Genomic DNA, 27,661 nt, shown 5'->3' with positions numbered 1-27,661 from the left:
CATGTACTGCCCTCCAGCCCATCAAGTGGCAAAAGCCAGGTGACTGCTTTGCTTCCCAAAGCTCTAAACCCTGGGAACCCCAGGGCTTGGCATGGTGCCAGCAGACTTGGGCCCCAGTTTCAGGGCCTGTCATTAGAGTTCAACCTCAGAAAGTTTCTTCAATATCTCTGAGCCTCAGGTTCTTCAACTGTAAAATGGGGTTAGTGATAGCTGCCTCACAGCGTCGCTGGAAGGGTTAAAGGAGCCCATGTGAGTAGGGGCCTTGGCCCAGTGCGCAGTGATGGATGCTATGACAGTGCTGTTGGTGATGCCTCAGGACACCTACTCTTGCCCTTTGCAAAAGCTTCCCCTTGGTAGGTCTTTTAATTACACCCCAAGAGTGGCCACCTTTAGCACTTTTTTTTGACAACTGTTCATCACCCCATGAATCAGGAGGGTGCTCTTTCCCAGCACGTGGTAATTTCCTTCCCTTTCTTCCAATTCAGCCATCTTTCCCAAGTGGCTCCATGCCCAGGCCTGTGGGATTCTAATGGGGCTCAGGCCTGCTCGTTGTTCTTGAGGACCAGCCTGGGAGGCAGGCAGGGAAGCAGATGCTGACCAAGCCAGGGACATGGTGCACTGTCAGGTGAGTCCGGGGGGGGGGGTCACAGGAGCTCCAAGGACACCCAGCCTAGTGGTGAGAGCAGGCAGGACACTGTCACGGTGAGAATAACCCAGACCAAGGTAGAGGGGAGAAAGAACAGGCTGGACAGAGGCATGGGAGGACAGCCAGAGGGGCAAGCAAGCCAGCTCACAAAGGGGCTGAGTCACATTCAATGTTCTCTCGAGGCAGGGGGAGCCCTTTAAAAAATTATATCTTCTCGCCGGGCGTGGTGGCTCACACCTGTAATCCCAGCACTTTGGGAGGCCGAGGCGGGCGGATCACGAGGTCAGGAGGTCGAGACCATCCTGGCTAACACAGTGAAACCCCGTCTCTACTACAAATACAAAAAATTAGCCGGGCGTGGTGGCAGGTACCTGTAGTCCCAGCTACTCAGGAGGCTGAGACAGGAGAATGGCAATGAAGCCGGGAGGCGGAGTTTGCAGTGAACCGAGATCGCACCACTGCACTCCAGCCTGGGTGACAGAGCGAGACTGGGTCTCAAAAAAAAAAAAAAAAGTCTTCTCTACTCCCCTCCCCCTGCCCATATAAAAGAAAACATGATGGTCATACACACAAAATCCCTTGGAGGCTTTTAAGCAGGGGCGCTGAGGCTTAGCTGCCTGGGAAGATACACTGGGGAGGGTGAAACCAGAGGTTGTGCAAAGAGGAGGCTGCTGCAGGCCAGTCCGGCAAGGGGCCTGGGTCTCAGCAAGGCCGTGATGGGAGCCAGGGACAAGCAATTTGGAGGGTGGAGTAACCAGGATTCACGACTGCTCATAGGGGACGAGGAGGGAGCCTGGGATGCCATGTGCATCTGAAACTGGGTGGATGGTGGTGCCCTGGCTGGGAATCACTCTGGACGCCTCACCTGGGCTAGCAATCAAAGGAAAACCTTCACCAACTGGGAGTCTCAGTGCAGCTGGTTTTTATTATTAAAGCCAAGGTTGGAAAATGGTTGTCACCCTGCCCCCTAGGACCCTCCCACCCACCTCTAGATTGATCCCTTTATATCCTGTGAAGGTGAAAACTAGATTTGTCTTGAAGAGACTCAAACGCTCATGCTGGAATGAGAATGAGGACAAATGACATAGGCTCAGATGGTGGTCTCCGTGTGATTGTGTTGGACTCCACCCAGGATTCCTGGGAAAGACGGCTTAGGGGTGGGGCTGGATAGCCCCTGCTCACAGTGCTGTTCCCTAGAGTCCGGGGTGGGCATCAGGAACGAAGGCAACGGAAGAGGCTGAGCTGGCACCCCCGCACTCTACCCTGCTGAAGCTGGGCCACGGGCTGGTTTTTGTAAAAATGGTTAAAAAGAAAACCCAGCCACGAGCACCACCCTCCCCTGAGCAGGGCGAGAAGAGGCGCCAGCTCTGGGCTTTGAGGTCTGAAGCTTGTGGCCTCCTGGCCTGGCGTCGCCTCCCTGGAGGCAGGCAGCACCCTGAGGGAGGCCAGGTGGGTTCCTGGGCCCCGCGTGTGGCCCTTGGCAGCCTCCAGGGTCCCAGGAGAGCTTTGAGATGGCTGTCTCCCCTCCTCTCACCCAGCCCATGGCAGGCTCTAGGCCTCAGGGACCCTGTGCAACTTTTGCTCTTTGGATTCCAAAGATCTGAACTTGTCCTCCAGCATGGGCACAGTGGGCTGGAAGTGGATGACAGGCCTGATCTGAAAGACAGTGAAGCCCTCCTGGTTCTTCTGGTTGAACAGACTTACCCTGTGTTCCAGCTCAGGGCTGGTTTGGGTCGAGCCCGCTGGGCTGTGCCGGGCGAGGGGGGCTGGGTCCAAGACCCTCTGGGAAGGGCAGGGGTCCTCCGACAGGGAGGACAGCAGGTCCTGGACTGTGGCCTCCTCCACCTGCTGCTGGGGTGGCAGTGGCAGGGGAGAAGGGCCGGGCTCAGAGGATGGCTCCTCGCGGGCGGTGCTGCAGTCCGTGGAGGAGCCCAGCGTCTGGCTGCTGTCACTCTGGGCCTGGGTGACCGAGCTGCGGGAGGCACTCTCCGAGGTGGCGCCAGTGCCATTACCGCCGAGCTTGAGGGGCATGTCCAGAGAGAAGAGGTCCGAGGAGATGTTGGGCTGGTGGATGTCTATTGCGGCCGTGGTGACCATACACACAGCTGGCTCTGGGACACCGCTGTCTGCAAGGTAGGAGGGGATCTTGGTCACACTTCAACCTCTGCCACACCTGGGGGCCCTGAAGAGAGCAGGTCTGAGCCGGGCGGTGGGCAATGAGTGTGGCTAGGCTGTAGGAGACCGTGCCTTTGTGGAGGGAGGCCTTGGTAGAACTCCCTCCCACTTCTCCAACATCACTGCCCTGCTTTGAGGGGGATTATGCCTCCTCTTGTTAAACTCAAGTGTAGGCATGTGACACGCTTTGGCCAGTCACCCATGAGAAGTGACCTGTGGCACTTCTGGGCAGAAGCTTTATGAGCTGGTGCTTTTACCCTGGCAAATGTTCTAGGATAGATGGTGACTGTCTGTCAACTGGGTGCTGGAGTAACAGTGATGACCCAGGAGCAGAGCCCCCAGGCAACCTACAGTGGGCTTTTGTGGCTTTTGTTTAAACCATCGAGACGCAGGGTTATTTGCCACAGCTGCCTAACCTAGCCCATCCTAACTCAGGAAGCTTGGTGTGCCAGGGCAGGGAACTTGGGTTCCATGGTCTGAGGAATGACTCAGTTTCAGATGGACTGGCAGGGGTGGGGGCTGCGGGGTGGGAATGATCAGAGCCTGCTTAGCATGCATCACAGGGTCAGAGGATGCTCAGAGCTCTTTGCTCTAGGTGAGATGTACCACGGGGCTGATCTACAGAGGGTGCAGGGTGGGGAGGTTTCTCCCCAAAGTTGTGGAGGACTGGGAGAGAGGTCTGGGCTGGAGACGGTGGTCTTTGAAACCAGCATATTGGATGAGGCTTTGAGGGAGGACAGAAGAGGGATGAGGCCTTAGGGAAGCTAAATTGTGGAAAACAAAAAATTCGAATGCATTATTCACATGGCCCAACATAATATTCTAGCTTTACAATGGAGCATACAAGGTTTTGGGGGCTATGAAATTCAAACTCAAGAACTGCATGCGGAACCCAGAACTGGAAAGGGGGCTATGGAGAAACGAGACACCAAAGGCCTCAGCATTATTTTAAAATTCAATTTTTCCCATAAGTAAAAACCACTGGGCTTCCCTGAGGTTTTTTTCAAGTGCAAGAACATCCAGCAGGAATGTACCCAAGGGCTGCTGCGTGCTGTGCCTCCTCAGCCTCCACTGTGCCCACCTTGACGTGTGCAGGTGGGGGGCACTGAGGTCACTTGGAGTTCTGGATTCCAACCCCCTTCCAATTTCAGGGTTCCACATGCAGTTCTTATGGGTGATCACAGAGCACCCCTATCCTGGCACTTGCAGGCTCAGCCCCTGGGGACCCCCAGCTCCAGTGCTGGAGTTTGCTGGAAGCTGAAGCTCCGATATTTTAACCTTGAGCACTGCCTGCAGTTATGGTTCACAGGCACCAGGTGATGGGCATGCTTTGAAGCCAGGCCGAGTTGTCTCTGCCCTTGGGTTTAGGGGTTGCTGGGGTTCTGGCACATGTAGAACAGCCCCAACCCAGACTTACCACTGCTGGGCCCATTGTAATACTGACTGATGTAGCTGTTCATGTCGTCCTTCACCGTGGCTTCTACAGAGGGGGGGACAGAGAAGGGTGAGTGCATCAAGTTCATTCTCTACCCCTTATATTCCTGTCCCCACCCCCATGGCCACAAGAGAAGGCAGCTGTCTCACAGAAGCCCTTGGTGTGTGTGACGGGAGCTGCCTCCTAGTTCTCCATGGGGACCGCCTGTCTCACCTGCCCCAGGGGCTGGACTGCACTGGGTGCTGAGGGACCCAGGTTCTGATGAAGCATCTGCCTTAGTACTGACCTGGACACACCCCTTCCCTTCTGTCCCCAGTTTCCCCATCTCTGAGATGAGGGGTGTGGAAATAATTTCTCAGAGCTTTTCCTTGTCTGGATGGCCTGAGCCTTCATTGCCTAAACTTCTCAAGGGCACTGGAAACACTGCCCTCGGTAGAGAAGCCTTGAAATCCCATTTGCAGGAATACACAGCCAGCCACAGGGCTGAGGTGCCATCCAGACAGCCCGCCGTGGCTCGATCCACCTGCGGGCTCCAGCCTTCCATGCAGTATAGGAACAGACCTGGGGAGGTGGGCGCTGGGGATCTCCACCACCTGCACTGTTCCTGCACATAGTAGGTACTCAGTACATAATTACTGAGCAAATAACAGAAGGGGAGGTGAAAAGCTGTCCATGTCAAGGGGGGTGGGAACAGGGTCTTAAATATTGACCAGCCTGGGCAACATAGGGAGACCCCATCTCTACAAAAACAAATTTAAAAATTAGCTGGGCGTGGTGGTACACACCTGTGGTCCCAACTACTAGGGAGGCTGAGATGGGAGGATTGGTTGAGGCTGCAGTGAGCTGTGATCACACCACTGCACTCCAGCCTGGGTGACAGTGTGAGACCCTGTCTCCAAATAAGTAAATAAGGAATCTCCGTTCACCTCCTGAGAGGAGCAGGGAGGGAATGGGAGGAGAGTTGAGATTTTCAGAATGGCCTGAGAGTGGGAGGAAAGCCAGGTGCTGGGAGACCCCAAAAGCCATCCTAAGAGCTGGGCCTTGTTCTAAGGACAGCGAGGCAGTGAGGGGCCACAGGAAGGTCTGAACTTGGTCAGGTGTGATTGGGAGAGGCTGTGGCAGGAAGATCACAGACTGCAATGCCCAGGGTGAGGTCAGGCACCAGAAAGCCCTCAGTATGGGAGGGCTGTCCTCCCTCTCCCGTGGAAGTCTAGAAGTGCTCCAGGGCTGCCCCTAGAGTCCGAGTCTGCACCCCCAGGAGCTTCTCTGAAGAATGGGGTCAGCAGACACACTGTGTTCTGAGGGCCACTCCCAGGCACACCTGTGAGCTGCAGAAGCCAGTCTGCTCTGACCCTGGGAGGCTGGAGGCAGCACAGAAGGGCCTGGCTCTTAAAAGCTTTTCTGGCCTCTTTTGATCTTTAAGTGCCTGCAGTCAGAGGTGTGTTTTGCACTAATGCTGGGGTTGAGGGAGGGCCCTGGGCTGGCTCCAGGCCCTGCTCCTCATCAGCCAGCTACACTCTTGCAGCTGGGCATCCGTACGCTGTGTGTACTGCCAATGCTGTCTAGCCTGGCTGCCGCCCTGGGAAGCCAGGGGTAACTGATCCCTGCAAGCTGGAGGCTCAGGGCCCCCAGGCCCTGTGGGCCAGGTTGGGGGATCTGGTCAGTCTTGGTTTTATCCTGAGACCACACCTGCAGGGACTCCAGAGGGCCATGTGATGTGAGTAGGACAATGAGCTCAGCTAAAGTATCCACAGACCAGCGAAACTTTAACCCAAGAGCCACTTGCAGGAGGAGGCCAGGGTAAATGAGAAAATCCCAGATGCTGAGTTCTTGTCCTTGTGCTGCCACTGGCCTGCCATGCGGGCTCAAGCAGGTCCCATCCCCTCTCTGGGCCTCAGTTTCTTCATCTGTACCCTGATGGCACTGGCGAGGCTCTTTCAGATTGTGATGGGATCAGGCAGATGGTTCTGAAGTTCCAAGAGGTGACCGAGTCACAGCGGAGTGCGAAGGGACTGGAGGCATCTTGGCCAGTCCCCAGTGCAGGAGTCCCCTGGATACCGGCCTGAGAGGGCTGTCTCCACCACAGCCTGCACACCTCTAGGAAGGGCGTGCCTGCCTCTTTGTGGAGCAGCTCTGGTCATCAGCTCCTGGGCAGCTTCTCATTCATCTGTGCTCAGTGGAGTCACAGTGAGCCTACCCTCTGCCATGCATTGAGCCCAGGAGTCCCTGCCTGCGGGGAGCACAGTTGGGGCCTCCCGGGGACGTCAACTCCTGGTCAAATTGCCCATTAGCATTTAATCAGGAAGTGCCTACTATGTGTGAGGCTTACAGGTCCTGGTCCTGCCTTCCACACAGGTACCAAGGACAAGCCCATTTCTACTCACGGTCTACATGACAACCCTTCCACCACCTAAAAAGCCCCTCACATCTCTCCTGGGAAGTCTCCTTTCCTTGAAAAGCCCCTGTGCATTCTCTGCCCCTCCCTGGTTTCCCAGCCTTTCCACCCTGAAGGCTTCACTATGGGCTCCAGCTGTGACCAGAATGGGAGGGACTAGTGTTTACTCTCAAAGCTCCAGACCTAGGGGTCCGCACTTCACACGCTGATCTCCCTGCCCCTGTGCTGCAAGGCCGTGATTATCGAATAGACTGTGCCAAGTGCCCCGAGATCCGATGTGATCACACTGCCCTAATGCACCCTCACATCCTCCAGGCGTGTTCAGAAACTGCCCTCCTCTGCCAACTCATGTGGAGCTTGTGGCCAGCACGGATGCCCAGGTCTTCTCTGCAGGAGCTGAAGCCAGACCAGGCCTTCCCCACCCTGTACTCATTGTAACCCCCAAGGAGGGCTTATCACCCTGGGCAAACATCAGCTTGCTGGGCTCAGCCCAGAGGGTCAGCCTGCTGGAGACATCCTGAGTCCTGGCTCAGTCTACCAAGGTATTAGATCGTTCTCCTTTCTCTGTGTTGCCTACATAATTGAGGAGGCTCACATCCTCATGCAAGCTGTTGATAAAAATAACCTAAGCCAGGTGACCTTCAGCCCAGACATCCCTCCTGAGCTTCGGACTGGTCTGGCCGACCGTCCCTGGACAACTCCTGGCTGGCCTCCAGCTACCTCTGACTCAACATGTCCAAAATAGAACGCGGTTTCTCCATGCTCCTCCATGGCCTCCAGCTTGGTGACTGGTTCCTGGCACTTTTTAGTGCCTCTCTCTTACCAACAACTTGCCTTCCACCAAGTCTGTGACCAGTTGAGGGTCCCCTGGCCCTGTGACCAGTCTTAGATTGGACTTCATGGTTTACCCTTTGGACTCCTGCCCTGCCTGTGGGTTTAATGAATCAGATTACTTGCTCCCGGGATGTGCCTGACACAGAGCCGAGGTCCCTAGGTGGCCATGAGGGGTCTTTTCAGTCTGCACTTGCTCTCCCTGTCCCTACTCCCTCTGCTCCAGACCTGGACCCACACAGGGCCTTGGAGTGAGCTTTAAGGCGCGAGTCTGAGAGCCAGGCTGGCCTGGACTTACTCTAACGGTGCTGATGCCGGGCCTGCCTGTTGTCTGTGTCACGCAGGCTGGTGGATCATCTTCTTCCAGAACTGAACACTTGGGCTGCGGTTCTGTCTTCACCCACAGAGGGGGACCAAGGGCCTTGGAGGGCAGAAGCCATATTTTACTGTTTCCCTGGTGCTTGGCATGGAGTTCGGCATATGCCGAGTGCCATTAGGCTGGACTGGACATAAGACTATGGTTGACTTCCCAGCCTCCACCCCTACTCCAGGGAGCCACGGAGTCACCACACACTCAGCAGGAAGTCTCACTGCCCACCCTGGTTCCTCCTACAGAGAGACTGGGGGGTCTGGGAGCGAAGGGGTGGCAGGGGAGGCAGACACAGATGTTTATGGCTGGGACTGAGCCACACTGTTGGCCTCACACGGGGCTACCCACCTTCCATCTAAGAATAAGCCCCTGCCCCCGGGGGTTTGCTTTGATTCAGCCCTGAGGAGTCCTAGAGACCCGCAGGAAGAACCCACAGGGGACTGCGCTGTGCAGTCCGTGGAGGGGCAGGAAAGAATGGGCACAAACACAGGCTTCAGAACAAAACAGATCCAGGGCCAACCTGGCTCTGCAGGGCACGTGCTGTGTGGCCTTAGGTAGATTCCTTAGCCACTCTGAGCTTCAGCTTCTTCATCCATAAAATGGGGATAGCAAATGCCTACTCTGGTGGTGAACTGGAAAGAGTCACTGAGATCCCGAATGTTTAGCCCGGGGCCATCCCTTCCCTCCCTGAACCCCTGGCTCCAAAGTCTCAGTGCTTTCTGTGGCAGCTGCTCTCTGCTGCCCGACGCCTTTCTTCCCAGGGTGTGAGCACTTTGCAAACTCAACCTGACTAATCCTCCTAAAGCCCGTCAAGTGCAGCGGTGCCAACGCTCATTATCTGGGTTTTACCCCTTGGGTGGAGCCCCCGACCTGCCCAGCGAGGAGGCAGAGGTGGAGAGAAAGGGTGGTGAGTCAGCTGGGCCAGACTTCCTGGAGGTGGTGGGGACTGGTCAGGCTGCATGGACTCTGGTGTGGCAGAGGGGCATGGGGTGCCAACCACATGCCCTGTGCAGACCCAGGCCCCAAAGCCCAGGGCAAGGCCCTGATTCCTGGTTTGGGCTCCTGCTCCTAAACTCCAACTTGCTCTTCCATGGCTTGGCAGCCCTCACCAAGGGAGGGCACTAATATTTACTGAGCGCCTACTGTATACGAGGGATGAGAGCTGTGCATATGACTAAATGCTCAATCCTTCTCAGTGAAGAACTTCTGCACCTGTTTCATTTTGGAAACACTAAGACAGAGACAGGACCAGCTACATAATTTCTAGGTCCCTTGTTTAAAAAGTATTAAGAATTTCAAGAGGGTAACAGAAGAGCAGTGAACCAAAGTTAGGGCCCTGTGTGACCACACAGGTCATGCGTCCATGAAGCCAGCCCTGATCACAGAAGTAACTTGTTCAAAGCCAAGTTGAAATTCAAACCCAGACCTCAGTCCTAAACCCATGTCCCTCCGGTTGCTTCAAATGCTACTTTGCCTGAGACTCTTTCAGATCTAGTCCTACAGCCCTGGGGTTCCCGGTGTCCCGGTCAGGCCCACACATTTGGCCAGTGGAGAGCCTTGCCTTCATGATCAGCCAGGCCCACTCCTCTCCAAGGACAAGCACTGGTGCCAGCTCAGCTCCCTCCCCTGGGGCTGCCTGGCAGAGGGCAGGCACAGAGCAGGCTGGCCGCATGCACCCCTGCGGCAGCGTCTCTGGATGCTGCAGCAGCGTGGGGGACGCGAAGGTTCCCTGTGATATATGGTGAAATCCGTGGCACTCCCACCAGGGGCTGTAATTCATAAGTTATGGGCGAGCTTCAAGACTAATAAATTTGGGAGAGAAGTATTAATGACTACACAGGGGCACTGTGAACTTGGCAGGCCCCAAAGCCTGGAACTCTGCAGCCTAGGTTTTAAAAATGATTTGTGCTACAGCAAGTCTAAACAGAAGCTGCTTGGCGTTGTCTGACTGTGACCTGCTGGCAACTGTTGAGACTGTGGAGCCGCTTCCTCCTCACGGCTGGGGCTGGCACCCCGCCCTCCTGGGCTGCCCTCCCCCACTCTGCAAAACACACGGCCCTCCCAAGGCTCTGTGACTCACGGCTCATGTCTGTAGGTTAATCCCTGGATTGTCTGTGTCCTGTGCACGAGGTGGGCCTCAGAGCCTCGCTGGCCTGAAGGTCACAGTTAGTTAGCAACAAGCACTGCCCTTACTTCATCTCCAGAGTAGCCTACAGTGCTCTCAGCTTGTCCAGCCATAATTTCTAATGTCATGAAAATCCCTCCCTGGACACAGTTCCTGGTCAAGGAGAGATCAGCTGGGGGATGCCCTGTGTCCTGGGACCATGCGAGGCTGTGAATCACGCGTGCCCCTCGCCAGCCCTGTGTTCTGTCCTCTCTCTTGGAAGCACTGGCTTTGCTGTTGATGCTCTGGGGCTGGCTGTGAAACAATGTGCCTAGGCTGGGGCAGGCAGCATCCGCAGAGCCAGGAGGTACCCAGGGGACACCCCAGAAGAAGCAGGGTAGAGTGGGCAGGGGGACCCCAGGGCTGGACAGAGAAGCATCTGCACCTGCTCCCAGGGTGTGTGTCTGGCACCTCTATGGGAGGCCTGGGCCCGCCCTATCCAGATATCCCCTACCTTAGTTTCCAGGAGGGTGAGCAGGGACACTGCAGACCCCATGACATCCTGCTGGTGACACATAGCTGATCAGTTTCCCCCAAGTGGCCTTCGACTCTGACCCACTTTCTCCCTTTTGCCCCTGCCTCCTTCCTCCTTCTCCTGGAAGTTGCCCATTATGGGGGCTGCAGAGAGAGGAGCAGCAGGAGGGCCAGGCAGGACTGAAAGCTTCAGAGCACTCCTAGAATGTGCAGGAGTATTTTAAAGGCTTGGTTTCTTTGTGGAACCTCCAAGCCCAGATCTTGGCTCCCCTGTGGGCTCAAATGTGGCATCTGGCGTTCAGGGTCTTATAGGTCATTGGCTGAGGGACAAAAAGGGCTGTGCTGTTAGCTCTAAAGCCAATGACCCTGATGAGAGAGACAGAGGAGGTGCTGCGGAGAGCGGCTGTACTGGGAGTGCTTAGACCTGCAGAAAGAACAACACAGGGCAGGCCCAAGCCCCAGGTGAGGTGCAGCCTCAAGATGGGCTGTGGGCAGAGCCAGGAGGCTGTCACAGAGGAAGATCCAGAAATGGGCTGTGAGATGGTAAATCTGCTCCTTTCATCCTTAGGAAGCCAGGCGAAGTAGGCAAAAGTTGTTCCCACCTTCCAGAAGAACTTTCAAAAAGAATAAGAAGGTGGATTCCACAAGCACCAGCCTAGGGGCTGAAAGCCAAGAGTGGGTTTTCTGGGGTGGACTACTGCTGACTGGCCTCAGCTCCCAGAGAAGACGCAGGGCTCCACACCAGAACAAGTGATGTCAGAGAGCCTTATTTTGTTCTTTGATCAGTTACTGGCTTGAAGATTACATTCAATGCAACAAACTTTATGGAGACCTGACTGAGGCAGGCCCTGAAGTAAGTTTAGAGGGGAGACACACATAAACGCTTCTGGCAGTGGGGCAGGATCCGGACCTGGGAGTCGGTGTAAGGTTGCCAGGGAAGGGTGTGGAGATCTGGGAGCTTACTCTAAGATGGGTTCTAAGCATGAAGAGAAGTCTGGTAGGCAGGTTGGGCCATCCCATGAACAGCATGCAGAGACTCAGAGACCGTACAGAACATTTACAGAACTAAAGGTTGTTCCATTCCTCTAGAATGAAAGGCAAGCTGGGGTGGAAGGAGATAAGGCTGGGGAAGCAGCCCGGGGCAAGATCATGAGGGGTCTTATGTGCCTGCCCCCTCTTAAGGGTTGAATGGGTACCCCCTCTTCATTCATATGTTGAAGATGTAACCCCCAGTACCTCAGAATGTGGTCTTACTTGGAAAGAAAGCGGTTGCAGATGTCATTAGTTAAGATGAGGTCCTTATATGACTGGGGCCCTTATAAAAAGGGGAAATCTAGACCCAGACATGTGCATAGGGAGGACGCCATTTGCAGATGAAGGCAGAGCAGGGTGATGTTACTGTAAGCCATGGACGCCGAGGATTGCCAGCCGCCACCAGGAGCCAGAGGGAGGCCTGGGACAGATTCTCACTCCCAGCCCCCAGAGGGAAGCAACCGTCCCCAACCTTGATCTCAGGTTCCAGCCCCCAGCACTGTGAGACAATACACTTGTGTAGTTTGTGCTAGCCAGTCTATGGCATTTTGTTATGGTAGTCCTAGCAAACTAATCCACCAGCCTAAGGGGCGTGGGCTTTTTCCTGAGGGACACAGGGAACCAGGAAAGTCGGAAGTCGGGGAGTGGCATGAAAGATTTTGGAACAATCACGGTATGGTGGGGGAGGGGAGACTGCAGACGGGAGGGGAGCTGGGCAAGGTCCAGACATAACAAAGGCTAAACGATGAAGATGAAGAAGGGGGCTGTTTCAACTAATCAGGAATTGGCGATGGGTTGTCAATCAGGACCTACCAAGCCCTGGAGTAAAGGCAAGAATCAAACAAGCTACAGCTGAACACTTATGATTGTGAAGTTCTGCACGAGGCTACAAAAAGCCTGTTGCCCAAGGCTGGGCTGCTGGGACACGTGGCTCAGCTGAGCTGTGTGGGGAGCACGTGAGGCTGGGTCAGCTATGAGCTCAGCCAAGTGGTCCCCACAAACTCAGGAGCCTACTGGCTGCATCGTGGGGACCCGGGTCCAGAAAAAAAAAAGCAGTAGTGGCCCCCTCAACATTCTGCCCTGGGCTTGCAGCGCCCCAGTAACTGCATTCTGTTGCGGATATTACTCTGAGAGGGACCAAAACACTGGAGAGCTCTGGGAGGAGGCAGTACAGCAAGAACTTGGAGCACGTCCCCTGAAGATTGGCTGTGGGAATGCAGGTGACGGTCCCTGGAGGAGAAACAATCTCTAAACAGTCTCAGCTGGGATGGCACTGCCTGTGCGTGAAACCCACGGCTGGCGGGGAGGCAGGGGCAGGGGACCAGGCCTCAGTGCAGTTGGAGGAAGAATCTTCTTACAGGCAGAGCCATGTGGAGGTGGGGTGGGCTCCCAGGGAGGTATGAAGCACTTATTCTTAGAGAAGGGCGAGCTGAGGCTGCATGGCTCATGGCAGGGAGTTATAGAGGGGATTCTCACATCAGCTAAAGGGCTGGACCCAGAAGTCCCCTCTAGCCCCCAAATCCTATGTTTCTAAGATCTGAAGTTCTCTCAAAAGACTGGCTGGACACAGTGGCTCATGCCTATAAACCCAGCACTTTCAACGGCTGAGGCAGGAGGATCACTTGAGGCCAAGACTTTGAGACCAGCCTGGGCAACATAGCAAGACCCCACCTCTACAAAAATAAAATAAAAACATTAATTGAGTGAGATGGTGTACACCTATGATCCCAGCTACTCAGGAGGCTGAGGCGGGAGGATCACTTGAGCCCAGGAGTCTGAGGTGGCAGTAAACCATTATGATACCACTGCACTCCAGGAGTGAGTCCCAAAAAAAAAAAAAACAAAACAAAAAACAACCATTCGTTTCCCAAAAGCTGTTTGCAGTGTTGCAGTGCCTTACAGCCCTCAGAGCTTTCTCACACCCATCGGTTCCTCATAAGTCCTGTGAGGCAGACAGAGCTGGAGTTACGAGTTCATTTTACAGAAGGGAACACTGAAGCCTCAAGTCATGGAGCTGAGGAGTGGCAGAGGCTGGAGCTCAGGCCTCTTGCCTCCCCACCTGCTCAGCCTGCCCGGCTGTGTCCCCACTGCCCTGGAGGGGACACGGCATGCCAAGGCAGAGTGGCTCCTGGATGAAGCTGGGGTTTTGGGTCCCACAGCCCGAGTTCCCAGCCCAGCACCACCATTTCCTGACTTGGGTGGCTCCGTGCAATTCCCGAAACCTCTGAGCCTCGCAGCAGCCCTGTGAGGAAGCCTCAGTACTGCTCCTATTTGACAGCTGGGAAAACTAAGGCCCCAAGAGAGTCCCATCACATAACTGGCTGATAGAAGAGTCGGGATTTGAATCTCGAAATAACTCCCTTCCATACAGGACCCTACCCTGGGCTATGGCTCGTGTTCCGATCTCCACTAACATCACCGTCTCGTGAATTCTCACCGTCTGCAAGGCTCAGGCTCTGGGCTGCTGTGGCCCCGGGCCTGGACTTGTTTGGGCCCCAGTAGGTGGTAGTCCAATAGGAAGCCCCAGACCTCTCTCTGGAAGCCTGGCTCTGCCACTTATTAGCGATGCGCCTTTGGACGGCTTTCCTGGGTCTCGGCTTCTTCAGTCATACAACAGGAAAGTCACACCTCCTCCTCCGGCTACCGCGAGGACAGGGACTACACCGCACACAACGCACGCCGGTAGCCACAGGCATGAAATGGGGACGAGTCATTTCTAGTTTGGGTCGGTGGCTGGACTACATGCTCTCTGCTGGGCTCTGACAGGCAGTACCGAGGCTACTGATCTGAGCGTGTCCCCCAGTCACGAGTGAAGGAGGGGCACACACCTGCGAGGAACCCCATCCACTCTGCGCACAGTTCCGGGGCGCGAGAGGGAGGCGAGGGGGACCCCCAGCCGTGACACTCTGGGGCCGGGTGGAGACCCGGGCTTACCTTGCGAGGGCTGCAGCTCCTCCACGACGCTCTCGGCCGCCGTCTCCTCGTCCCACGTGCCGGCCTCCACCACTTTGAAGCGGCTGCGCGGCTGGCTGAGCACGTGCGGGGCCTGGAGCGCCGCCTCGCGCTCAGCAGCCAGGTCCAGGTCCTGCTGCGCCAGGTGCGCGCGCAGCTGCCGGATCTCAAACTGCGGAGGGAGACGGGCAGGGCTGGATCAGCGGCGAGGGGCCGGCGGGGGCCTCCAGCCTGACCTCTGGGCGCTTTGCTCCTGCATGGCGGCGGGGTGGGGAGGACTGGGCTGAGCCTCCCGCAGCTGGATGATTCCTTAGGAATCTCCCAGCATCGCGGTTCGCAAGAGCTTCTAAGGGTTGCGGAGCCTTTTCCAATCTGTGCGATCCTGTGTCTCAGGTGCCTTGCAGTCTGGCCCCCATCTCACGGATGCCCGGGAGAGGAAACACAACGTGTTTCCTTTGTGGAAAGGCCACTGGACGGGGAGTCAGGAGCCCTGGGTGCAAATTAAGTTCTAGCTCTTCGCCCAGATGTGTGACCCCAAGGGGTGCTCGACAACATGAAAGCCTCGTTCAGAACAGGAAACCTCAGGACACCCAGGGCCCGCGTCCCAGCCTGGGGACCCCATCCTGGCGTCACTGCCCGCTGGTCTGAACACTGGCTCGTTTTCTCCACGAGGAGGCACCCAGGACCAGACCGATTCAGTCCAAGCCGTGTGGCTTCGTGGCCCTGTGGCCTTGAGCAAGTCCCGTCACCTCTCCGGCCTAAGTTTCCTTTTCTGTAAAATGGGGTTTTCACCTCCTTGAGGACTTGGGTTGCTTCCTCTTAAGGGCTTTCTCCCAGGTGGAGTGGCAGCCTATTTGAATGTCCTGCATTGCACTTATCACCTTCTGATATTATTGTGTATTTAATGTTTTGTTGATTTTACTTTTACGAAGGTAAAACACACACACAACTGAAAGCATTCATGAACTATAGGGTGGCCAGGCAGCAACCTGGCCTTGTAAAAGCTACTCACATTTTAATTTTGTTTTACTTTCTGTTGGGGAAAGCTTCTTGGAAAGGCTTCCAGATACCTCTTGGGTTTGTGGCTGAGATGGCTGTTCACACGCCAGGGCCTTCATGGGACATCTGGGCCAACGACAAGTTTGGGTCTGACATTGCAGGTCCCGGCCGCGGGCTCGCGGGAAGGAGGGCCTTCACCGCCACCTAGTGTTCCTCGCACGCCTCGCACCGCTTCTAAACGGAGCGAGTCGGGAGGGCGGACAGAGAATACCACGCCCGGGCGCCCTGCCTAGGAGGTTACCTACTTACCAATGCCGCCCAAATGTACCTCGCCAGCCCTGACCCCTCAAACTGGGGTGTCAGACTCTCACCGCCAATGCCTCCATGACAGTATCACTTTTACAGGAGTTTCAAAATCAATCTGGTCAAAGCAGGACTTCTCACTGTCTCTCCAAAGCTGTTCCTCAAGTGTTTTCATCTCATTTTAGCTGGAGCCAAAAATGCAATCACCTTCCTTGCTTCCTCGCTTTCCCTCACCCCAACATCCCATCCATCCCCCAAGTCCAGCAGCTATCCCGCCTCCCTCCACCTCCACTGCCAGCTCTGGCCCCTACAGCTATGGCTTCTGCATCCCTCTGCCATCACTCCAACAGGACTCAGGGGGACTCTCCTATACCCAGGTCAGATCATGACACTCCTGTCCATAAACCTCGATGGTTCGCCACCCCACCTGGGAGATAGCCCGAGCTCCTCAGCCTTGGCTTACAAAGCACGTGCACCATCTGGCCCTGCCCACCTGGCCAACTTCGTCTCATCCTCTCTCCCGTGATCTGACCCCAAGACACAATCCTTCTTCTGGTTCTGTAAAGATACCAAGCATGCGCTGGTCTCAGGGCCGCGTTCTCAGCTGCTTCCTCTGTCCCAAATCACATGGTGGCCCCCCTCAGAGGGGCCTTCCCTGACCCGCCACCTAGGGCAGCCCCCCAGGCACTCAGTTGCATCAGCCTATCTGAATTCTCTGCATTGCACTTATCACCTTCTGATATTGTGTATTTATTTTAATATTTTGTTGATTTTAGTTTTATGAAAGTCAAACATACAACTAAAAGCATTCACCAACAACAGGGTGGCCAGGCAGCAACCTGGCACTGGACAGCCTCCCAATGTCAGTGTCTATAGGTTTGGTTTCTGGGACTGCAGGTTTTCAGCTTCCTGCCTGAGGCTATAATTTTGGTTGCCTCTGTGCTGGGAGTAGGGCAGGGGAATAGGGCAGAGGGTCCCACTTTTAGGGGGAAAGATTTTCATTTAATCCTCATTTTCAGCCCTCCACCTTTCCCCAGGTCCCTGCCTAACCCAGTGCCCACATGCAGAGCTCCCTGGTTCATTTTCTCATGAGGACAAACCCCTTGACTCTTGCAGGGTGGGGGAGCTCAGTCTCCTGGCCATGCAGGATTTGGGAGGGTGTCTTGGGATCTCAAATATTATGCATACAGACCTTTAGCCACCCCCACCCAGTGTCGGCTTCACACTATACCCCCTTCCTCCCAGACTCTCAGGGGTTCTGAGGGGAAAAGTACCGCATTTCCCTCACTGTCCTCCTCTGTGAGCACTTCATTGACACATTTCCCACTCTGCTCAATCAGTTACCACTATCTTGTCTAGTCTCCATTTCCCCCCGATTCACTAAAACCTCTTTCCTCTTTGTCCTGATAGACAAGACTTAGAGACCTTCCTTCCTTCCCTCCTTCTTTCCTTCCTTCCTTCCTCCCTCCCTTCCTTCTCTTTCTCTGTCTCCCTCTCTTTTTCTTTTTTTGAGACAAGGTTTGTTGTGATGGACAGAGATCTTCCTTCCTTCCCTCCCTCCCTGCTTCCTTCTTTCCTTCCTTTCCTTCCCTCCCTCCCTCCCTTCCTTCTTTCTCTGCTCCCTCTCTTTTTCGAGACAAGTTTGTCATGATGGACAGAGACCTACCCTCCCTCTCTCCCTCCCTTCCTTCCCTCCCTCCTTTCTCTTTCTCTGTCTTTTTCTTTCTTTCTTTTTTGAGACAAGGTTTTACTCTGTCTGCCACACTAAAGTGCAGTGGCGTGATCATAGCTCACTGCAGCCTTGTACTCATGGGCTCAAGTGGTCCTCCCACCTCAGCCTCCTGAGTAACTGGGACTATAAGCACGTGCCCAGCTAATTTTTTTGTTTTTATATTTTGTAGAGACAGGGTCTTGCCATGTTGCCCAGACTGGTTTCAAACTTCTGGACTCAAGCAATCCTCCACATTCCTCAGCCTCCCAAAGGGCTGGGATTACAGATGTGAGCCACTGTACTTGTCCAAAGGATAGTTTCTTAATTCTTATGCATTTATGATTTTGTTCTTTACTATCATTCCATTGGGGTTTGGGAAGGGAAATCAGATAAATATTTGTGATCGTGCCTGATATGGTTTGGCTGTGTCCCCACCCAAATCTCATCTCGAATTGTAGTTCCCATAATCCCCATTTGTCGTGGGAGGGACCCAGTGGGAGGTAATTGAATCTTGGGGGTGGTTACTCCCATGCTTTCTCATGATAGTGAGTGAATTCTTACAAGATCTGATGGTTTTGTTTTTGTTTGTTTGTTTTTGAGACAGAGTCTTGCTCTGTCACCCGGGCTGGAGTACAGTGGCACGATCTTGGCTCACTGAAACCTCTGTCTCATGGGTTCAAGTGACTCTCCTGCCTCAGCCTCCCAAGTAGCTGGGACTACAGGCATGTGCCACCACGCCCAGCTATTTTTTGTATTTTTAGTAGAGACTGGGTTTCACCATGTTGGCCAGGCTGGTCTCGAACTCCTGACCTCGTGATCTGCCTGTCTCGATCTGATGGTTTTATAAGGGGCTTTTCCCCCTTTTGCTTGACACTTCTCCTTGCTGCTGCCATGTGAAGAAGGATGTGTTTGCTTCCCCTTCTGCCATGATTGTGAGTTTTCTGAGGCCTCCCCAGCCATGCTTCTGCTGTGAGTCAGTTAAACCTCTTTCCTTTATAAATTACCCAGTCTTGGGTATGTCTTTATTAGCAGCATGAAAACAAACCACCATTTTTAAAGGATTATCAGTTACCTCTTGTTCAGCCCCCAGTGGTGTTCCAGTGGGGTGGGGTGGTGGGGGAAGGCATACTCCTCGTATGGCTGATTTCAAGCTACCAACAAGACGCCCTGGGGGAAATGTGCACAATGGGTTCTCGTGAGCAAGTGAGAGCTCCAGCGCACCCCTGCTACCCTCCACCCCCAGGAGAATATCATCGGTGAACCAACAGGGGTCTTATCTGTTGTGTTGCCTGGTGTGCAAGAAGCATTCAATAAACATTGCTGAATACACGAACAAATCAATGCAGGAAACCAGTTAGCCTGTTCAACTCCCTGGCTTCAGACTGGGCCCTAAATCCAACCACCAACTGAGCTGCACCCCTGTCCCAAAGTTAAGACAAAGACTGAGGCCTCGTGCTGGCTATGCACTGAGCCCTGACCCTGGTCACACACTGAGCCCGATGCTGGTCACAGACTCAGCCCTAACTTTGGGCTCACACTGGGCTCAGACATGAACCTCGACAACTCAGCACTTAAAACACTCAAAGGTGGCTGGAGGGCTCACAGAGTGAGAAAGCGAGGCTAGCTCATTATAGGGCAGCCTTTATGTGCAGGATGACAGGGTGCAAGCCAACCCTCTGGCTGCAAGGTCTCAGAGGCGACTGAGGGCCCATGAGGCAACTCTCCCAAGCTCTGCCGGGGGAGCCCCTCCTGCCCTGCTGATCTGAACCTCCCATGGGCACACCCAGCCCACTTTCTCCAAGGCCACTCATCGAGGCCTGCAAGCCAGCTAATGGCTTCCTGGCCGCTCTGATGGGATGCATTATTGATGGCTTGTAATTGATATGGAGCTGCCCAAGAGTGTCCCGCTGGAATTCAGGCCAGACAGCCAGAGGCCAGGGCTTGCCCAGCCCCAGGCCCACATGTGCAGACGGAGGCACATACACAGAAGCAAGTTTCAGCTAAAGAGATGAACTCCAAGTGTGTGGCAGTTCTCACATTCATTCATTCAGTAGGAAGTCAAGTAAACCATGGTGGGGCGATGTTAACATTCTGTTACAGGTTTTGGAATGAAAATGCCTTCCTCAGCTTGCAGGTAAAACCTGGCTAGCCCCAACAAGGGGGGCTGTCAGCTGCATTGCAGGGAACAAGTCGCCTCCGAGAGCCAAGCACAGCCCTGGGGTGGTACTTATGGCACAGGAGGCATGGTGTGTACAAGGGCCAGAGGGCCAGAAGGTAAGGGGCTGGGGAGCTCAGCCGGGGCCCCACCAGGCAGAGCCCGGAGCCACAGTAAGATGTTTTAAAGAACAACCAGAAACCACTGGAATCCTCCAAACAGAAGGGTGGAGTGGTGGGAGTGGCGGTACACAGTGATCCAGATGGGCATTTTGAAAGGACCATTCTGACTGCAGAACGGAGAACAGATTGGATGGGGCCAGAGTGGATATAGGAAGGCCAGGTGGGAGGCTACTGCAGCAGTCCATGCCAGAGACGAGCAGGTATGGATGAAGGTGGAGACGGAGATAAGATGAGGGATAAGAGAATTACCTCGGAGGTGCGATATCAGCACATGGCATGGACTGGAATGGGGGTGAGGGAGAGAACAACCTGCTTAGGGGACAGATTTTGGCAAGCTTCACACCCAGAGGGTGTGGGGTGGCTGGATGCTGTCCATCGTGCCCTGAGAAGGAATGACTGACTCCTCAGAGGGGAAGGGCACATGGGTCAAATGGCTCTTGGCCCGGTCACAGGCTGGGACAGCCCAGGGGGCTTCAGGAGGTGCTAGCGGGACCCTCAGAGCTGGGCTCCTGGCTCCTCCTGTGCTTATCATGGCCACATGTGCCTCTGCAGTGTTTCCCAGGGGCCCTAGGACATTGGGGCCTCATGAGTCAGATCGGGAACTGAGGCCCAGAGGTGGGAAGGAGCCTCCTGTGCTGGGAGGGAGGGTGGGGGAAAGGCCAGGACCACATGGTGCGTCAGAAGCAAAGCAGGGGCCACAGCCCACGCCCCTGGCTTCCAGCCCCCAAGACCTTGAGCCAGGGAACTTGCAGCCTTATAGGCAAGATGGAAGTGACTCAGCCCAGCAGAATCCAGGGCAGCTTGAGGGTAGCAGGGGCCAGGAGAACAGAAAGTCACCAGAGGGAAAAGCAGGGGCTGGAGGCTGAGCTCTTGGCCCATCACCCCTCCCTCGCCCTGACTTTAGGTGAGCCTCTTTTCTTCCCCGGGCCTCGGTTTCACTGTGTGTCCAATAAGGCAAATGGACTCACTGAATTCCAAGTCAATGACAAGCTCTGTACCAGCTCCAGGACCCCACCTGGAGGGAATGAAGTGTAAGTGCAGTTAAGGCTTGGTGCTGTCTTGAGGGCCATCCCCTACTCCCTGCCAAAATGTCCCATTCCCAGAGAACCGTCTCTTCAGAGAAGGATAACAGAATCCACAACCTCTAAAATGCCTCATCAATGATGTGTAGCACACCATGAGAACCATTCATCATGCAAATAAGCAGAAAAACATGATTGGTTATCAAGCCATAACACAGTTAATAGAAGCTGACCTGGGTAAATATTTGAGTGAACAGACAAGGACTTCAAAATAACTACAATTAATATGTTAACAAAAATAGGGGAGAAAGACAGACAAAATGAGCGTAGTGTTTCAGCAGAGGGTTAGACTCTATAAAAAGAATCAAATCAAACTTTTAGAACCTTGATATACAGTATCTGAAGTTGAGTAGTTGGTTGGACGGGTTTAACAGGAGATTGGACATAGTAGGGTTGTTGAAGACAGGTCTATAGAAAAATATCAAAACTTACAGCCATTAAAAAAGGAGAGAGGGAGAGAGAGAGAGAATGAATAGTGGAGCAGAGTAGGATCTAAGAGAAACGTGAGACATAACCAAATGGCCTCAGGTACAACTGGAGCTCCAAGAGGAGAAGAATGAGACAGGTGCAATGATTAAAGAAACCATGGCCAATAACTTCCCAAATCTAATAAAAAAAGATCAACAAATTTAAGAAACTCCTAAGCAGAATAAATACCAAAAAACCCCACAGAAACCCACACGGAAGCACCGTGCAGTCAAACTGCCGACAACAGGAAGAAACACAACAGGACGGGGCTCCCCAGGGCTCACACGGGTCTGTGCCTTAGGAAAAGAAGGTGCATGGTGGCTTTGATGAAGCAAATCTTCCACTGGCAAATGGGCCCGGTGGGAAAAAAAAAAGACCATCCCTAGGCTTGGGAAGAATTAAAGTGCAGTCACAGCCCCATTTAGTGTACATCATTAGCTAAGTATTTCTAATCAGATAACCTGCCCAGATCATCTGGGATCCATAGGGAAGCCCACAGTATGCATTACTGGAGTGAGTCAGGCCCCTTCCATTGGGGCCGGGCTTTTAATGCAAGCCCAGGAGGGGTCAGACCCACCGGGGCAGCAGGACGGGCACACCCAGCGCTTCTCCGCCTTTAATGGTCCGGTTGCGGAGTCCAATTGACACGGTCCTTGTCCTGATCAATGCACACTTTGGCCAGAAGCTCGATGGTATCTAATGCAATAGCAGTAATTCTGCTCCATCCTATTAGTGCTGTTTGCAAGACTGCCCTGCCTTCAAACCCATCTGCTGTTGGGATAGCATCCAATGTTTATTTCCATTAGTTTCGCCATTGTTGGTAACAATAAAAATCAGGAGACAGTTGCAAACTAATGATTTAGGAGCAGAGTAAAGCTGAGATCGACCTTGGCCCCTTTCCATCCACTGTGAAGATGACTGGTAGTTGGCCATAAATTTAAATTATGGCAAAAGGATAACATAAGTTATTCCTCTGATGGCTGATTTTATCAGCTAAATAGGCTTGTCATTAAAGCTATCGGCTGTTTTACAAATCACTTCCCATCTTAAAAAAAATTTCACTTCCCACAGTGGAGATCCTGAACAATCCAGGTAACAAAGGCTATTGTGCTGAGCTGGGGACTCGTGGCCTCTGTAGGAAAAGAATGAGCTCTCTGGAATGAGCCAGCCTCAAGCCCCGTCCCCGGAGCCAGCATGGAACCACGGCTTTATTCCTGCTATTCCTGCCCTTTGGCCCCTTTTCCGAGCTGCTAGCCCGGCCTCAAAGGCGAGTGACCTACGCAGAGCCATTGGCATTCTCTCAGGGGTCCAGAAAACCAGGGGGCAATGGGGTCCAGCGAGAGGTCAGGATGGGGAGATGGGCCCTGGCTCCCAATCAGACCACCCACCACCTCCCACGTTTGCTCTGGCTCCTCCACGTGAAAGACAGAGAAGGGGATGGAGGGAGGGGCATGACAGCTTCCTCTCCCCACATCTTCCTCCATCAGAAATGCCTACAGCTTGCAGGGTCAAGATTATCATCTTGTTTCTTCAGGAAACAGGCCAGGGAGACATGGCATTCCTCCAGGAAGGACTTTGATAAGTGTGGCTGTGCCGCCTGCTGTAGTGGAACCGGGGAAAGGGTAGAGAATGTTGTGAGCCCGTTGGCCTTGTCTTATGGGATGGGTGACTGTGCAGGCGACTGTTTTCTTCTTGGGCACAAAGACCACTTCTGACCGCATCTGGTGCCCCTAGTTGGTACTGTGCAACTGACTCCTGCCAATAAAACCGGGGCAGAGCAATGTCACCATTTTCAGTCCTGGCCAATAAAAACCTGCTGTGTTTCGGAACTAGAGCGAGATCCCACGCATGGAGGTACATAAAACCTCAGAGGTGGTTTCGTGAGATGAGTCAGAAGAGTATATCATTGCATTGATTTAACTGCTGCATCTAAAATGGCTTTGGTTTCTGAAGCAGCCAAGACAGAGGGAGAGACAAGGCGTCCACACCGTCTCTCTGAAGGGCAGCCTCTAGCATCGTGACTTTGGAATCCATCTGTGTACCAGCGAGCCTAACTCGTAATGAAATTCTGGCCAGGATCCACCCCTCACCAAAAATGAACAAACAAACAAACAAACAAAAAGAATGGAAAAGAACTTCCACCTAAGGAATTGCTGAATTCAGGGGTCAGAGGCCATGTGCTTCTATCACAGCAGTGGGGAGTCTGGAAGGGACTGCAGAAGGCATGGCCAGGGCTTCGGAATGGTATGACTGACCAGCAGAGAGACCTCCTCCCCTCCCGGGATCTTCTAGGCGCCCCTCCCCAGGTAGGAATCTGTTAAGGATGAGGTGTGTCCACAACGAGAAGAGATCATACGAATGAGGGAAGCAGTGAAGCCTGCTTCCCTGTCAAAGCCAGAGGGCCCGTGTGATCCAGGAGGGAAGGCACTGGAATGAGCGACAAGAGACCTGTTTTCGTCCTGGCCTCATAACTGCTGTGCCACGTTGGGCCCACCTCTCCCTTTCTCTGAGCCTCAGATGCCCCACAGGTGTGGGCCTGTGACAAGAAATGAACTGCTATGTAGCACAGAAGAGGAAATGAATCAGATATTCATGCAAGAAACCGGCCAACAGGCTCACCTGAGAGTCTCCACAGGTCACGGTAAGAAGCAACATAATCTTTCTTAAAAAGTTAAGATGGGCTGGGCGCGGTGGCTCATGCCTGTAATCACAGCACTTTGGGAGGGTGAGGCGGGTGGATTACCTGAGGTCAGGAGTTTGAGACCAGCCTGGTCAACATGGTGAAACCCCATCTCTACTAAAAATGCAAAAATTAGCCGGGCATGGTGGTGGGCGCCTGTAATCCCAGCTACCCGGGAGGCTGAGGCAGGAGAATCTCTTGAACCCGGGAGGCGGAGGTTGCAGTGAGCCAAGATGGTGCCACTGTACTCCAGCCTGGGCGAAAGAGTGAGACTCTGTTTCAAAAAAAAAAAAAAAAAAAAGTTAAGATGAAGAAACAGAGAGTAACTGTGCAGTGGAGACACCTGACCCATGCTGCCCCAGCCAGGTGATCCAGGTTGCATCACAGTGAGAAGTCACGTGGCCAGTGTGTCCTCTTGATGTGAGACAATGAGAATGGCACTTTCCTTCTGCAGTCTTCCTCCCAAAACCCACAATCCCACGCTTACCCTGGGAAAAACATCAGACGAATCCCAACGGAGGGGCAACCTGTAAAACAAAAACACCCGGCCAGTGCTCCCCAAAACCCTTCAGGTCATCAGAAACAAAGTCTGAGAAATTGCCACAGCCAGGAGGAGCCTAAGCCGACTGAATGTGATGTGGAGCAAATAGAGGACATAACAGATTAAATACTAAGAAAATCTGAGTACCGTATCAATGTGGGTTTGTTCATTGTAACAAATGATACTAGTGTATGACGTTAATAACAGGCAGCCGGGCACAGGGGATACAGGGAACTCTGCACCTGCTTCACTGTTTTTTGGTCAATATAAAACTGTTCTAAAAAATAAAGTTTATTTTTTTTAAAAAGAGCTGGGTGAAGTTGTGGCAAATAGTTGTACAAACACACCCCAGCAAGAGAGCAAGGGAGTAGAAAGTGGTTTTTTTCTTGTTGTTGTTGTTTTTTTTTTTTTTTAGAGACAGAGTCTTGCTCTGTGGCCCAGGCTGGAGTGCAGTGGTGTCATTACAGCTCATTGCAGCCTCAAACTTCTGGCCTCAAGCAGTCCTCCTGCTCCTGCCTCAGCCTTCCAAAGCACTGGGATTACAGGTGTGATCCATCGTGCCAGGCCAGGTGTTGTATTTATTGGTAAATGTCAATTTTTCAGGCAGCGTATGTGAATTCAGTTTGGAAATGTCTTCATTATACTCTGAGAATTCCAGCAAGGAGACAGCAAGAGTTTGTCACAAAGAATACTAGACTGTCCTGGAACGGGGTTGGGGGGTGCCATTGAGACAGCTGAGGGGAGCCAGGTCTGTGCCTGCGGTATAAAATACCCCGTGCATAATCTGATCAATGTTTTCGCCGAGTGCTAAGAAGTGCCATGAGTAGGAAAAAGGAGGCTCAACATGATGAGCTGGAAAAGAACAGTGTTCACAGTTAGGACGCCTGGTTCTATGCCCCCCTGGACTAGCTGTGTGCCCCCAAGGACAGCTGCCACTGCTCAGTTTTCTTATTTGTAAAATGGGTGTGTGGGGCAGGTGTGGTGGGGCTGGTGAACTGCGGGGTCCACTTCCATTAGTTGCTACCCATCATGTGTCAGGCCTTAGGCTACGATCTCATCGCCATCCTTTGAGGATTCTATTACTACACCCATTTTTCAGATTAGGAAAACCAAGGCCCATAGATGTCCCATTAATACCCAAAGCCACAAGGCCAGTAAGTGTTCTAAAGAGACACACCTGGGTTCGAAGCCAGCTCAAAGTCTATTTAGAACCAAGTCTATTCTCAACCATTCCATGGGCTGCTGTCTCCAAGGGTCTAGCCATCTCTGACATTCCAGGGCCCACCGTCTCATTTCCTCCAGGGTATCTGTTACCCAGTCAGGTCTCAAACCAGGTCTGAAAATACAGCTGCAAGTGAGGCGTCTGTCTGCTTTGCTCTGTGGAGCGGGCACCACAGACTCCAGGAGAGCAGCCCTCCTGGTCCCTCTGGCCAGGCAGCCCCCCACCCTCCCTGGCGGCCCCACTGGGAGTCCAGCCTGTCTGGCCCTTTCTGCTGTCTTAACTAAGATGACAGGCTTCAGGTGTTTTTTAAATTAAAATGGTTCGTTTCTGTTCATCTCTTTTCCAGATGTCACTACCTAGAGGGAATCTGTCTTTATTTATTGGCTCTTTCCTGTGCAGAATGCAAGGGAGTCTCCCTCTGGCTGAGACCCCTGGGAAGGAGGCCACATGCGGAGGTGACTTGAACCAGGACGGCAGGAACCTGGGGTCCCCAGGGGGCTCCAGACAGAGGTCATGGAGCCCTGGGAGGTGGGGCTGCCGTTAGGATTTTCTCCTGGCCACGTGGCGCATGTGTGGCTGAGGTGAGGCGTGTGGCAGGGTCAGCGCGTTCCCTGCTGGGCTGGGAGGCTGCGAATTTATGAGGGGCGGATGCAGCCCTGTGTCCGTGTCTTTCACGTTGCCAACTGCAGTGAAGTAGAGCATTTGTTTTCCTATTCAACAGCAGAATGAGAACTGCCTGATCGGCTTCCAGCCGCTTTCTAGATGACACCCTGCGCTTTCCTTTCCCCACTTCCCTGCAGCCCCCTCTGCCTAAAGCCAAGCTTCTCCCACCTTCTTCTCCAGCCTCTGTCCCCAGTCTTCCTGTCTGCACTCTGCCCTCTCCATCCAGCCTCCAACAGCAGCCAGAAGGTTCCATCAACAACTCACATCTGAGAGATCCCCCAGTCCTGCTTTTAATCCTCCAGGCTTCCTCTGTCTCAGCAGGATAAAGCCCAAACTCTCTGGTCAGCCACAGAGCCCCTTCCCAAGCCTGCCCCCAATCCTGCTGCCTCCCTCTGCTCAACTCTAAATGGACCCAAACCCCCGGGGCACTGCACCCACTCCCACACCCCACACTGTTCCCTCTGCCTGGCAGCCTTCTCCCCAGGGCTCTGCTCCACATCAGCTCCTCTGGAAAGCCTTCCCCACCCTGGCCTGCAGAGCCCGAGACGTGCCCGTGTGATGCAGGCATTGCACCAGATTTCCACTCCCTACTTATGGGCTGCCAAACCCCCTGAGTCACCCAGAGCCCCGTGAGGATGAGGGTCACGCCCTGTCCTAGGCGGCATCTGCATGCCCGGCACAAGCCCAGCACAGAGCAGCTCTGGACGGTGCTGGCTGACCACGTGATATGGCAAGAGAATGAATGAAGCTGATGCCAGCTCCTCAGAAAGGGAACGCTTCTCTTCCTAGTCTAGGATTCCATAGCCTGCCCTGCTCTCAGGACACCTTGGACAACGTGCCCCTGAGGGCCATGTCCCCTGATGACCCCTCTTGTCACATACAGGCATTCTGTGTGAAACAAAAGGTCATAGTGTTCCCAAAGCAGATAAAAAAATTGGTTTCCTGACAGACATTCCGAGGGGATGATTCTGAAGACACTGTGTGCGTGTTCCTGTGGGGACATTTCCCAGGATCACTTTGTAGTGACATTCCACAGACGTGCCCCCCACCCCAAAACTGAGAGGTTGGGGTTGGTCAAGGAGCCAAGAGGTACAGTGAATATGCATTTACCAAGACCCGCAACAGAATACACATTTACCAAGACCCACAACGTACACTGAATACACATTTACCAAGACCTG

General features: G+C 53.7%; 1 protein-coding gene across 4 annotated transcripts in view; it reads right to left on the bottom strand.

The window, feature by feature from the left end:
* Window positions 1-1,555: 1,555 nt before the first annotated feature.
* Window positions 1,556-27,661, bottom strand: part of TMEM266 (transmembrane protein 266) — a 144,938-nt gene continuing 118,832 nt past the window's right edge. For all 4 annotated transcript variants that reach the window (XM_054450081.2, XM_054450085.2, XM_054450086.2 and 1 more), the window contains 3 exons: window positions 14,457-14,646; window positions 4,239-4,301; window positions 1,556-2,772 (listed from right to left, as the gene is read on the bottom strand). In XM_054450081.2, coding sequence (XP_054306056.1) covers window positions 2,198-2,772; window positions 4,239-4,301; window positions 14,457-14,646 — 828 coding nt within the window. In that variant the 3' untranslated portion in view covers window positions 1,556-2,197. The remainder of the gene's footprint in view (window positions 2,773-4,238; window positions 4,302-14,456; window positions 14,647-27,661) is intronic.

Source organism: Pongo pygmaeus, chromosome 16 (genome assembly GCF_028885625.2).
Source record: "Pongo pygmaeus isolate AG05252 chromosome 16, NHGRI_mPonPyg2-v2.0_pri, whole genome shotgun sequence".
NCBI classification, from domain to species: domain Eukaryota; kingdom Metazoa; phylum Chordata; class Mammalia; order Primates; family Hominidae; genus Pongo; species Pongo pygmaeus.
Note: the sequence above shows the minus strand (reverse complement) of the source record. Positions and strands in the feature narration are given on the sequence as shown.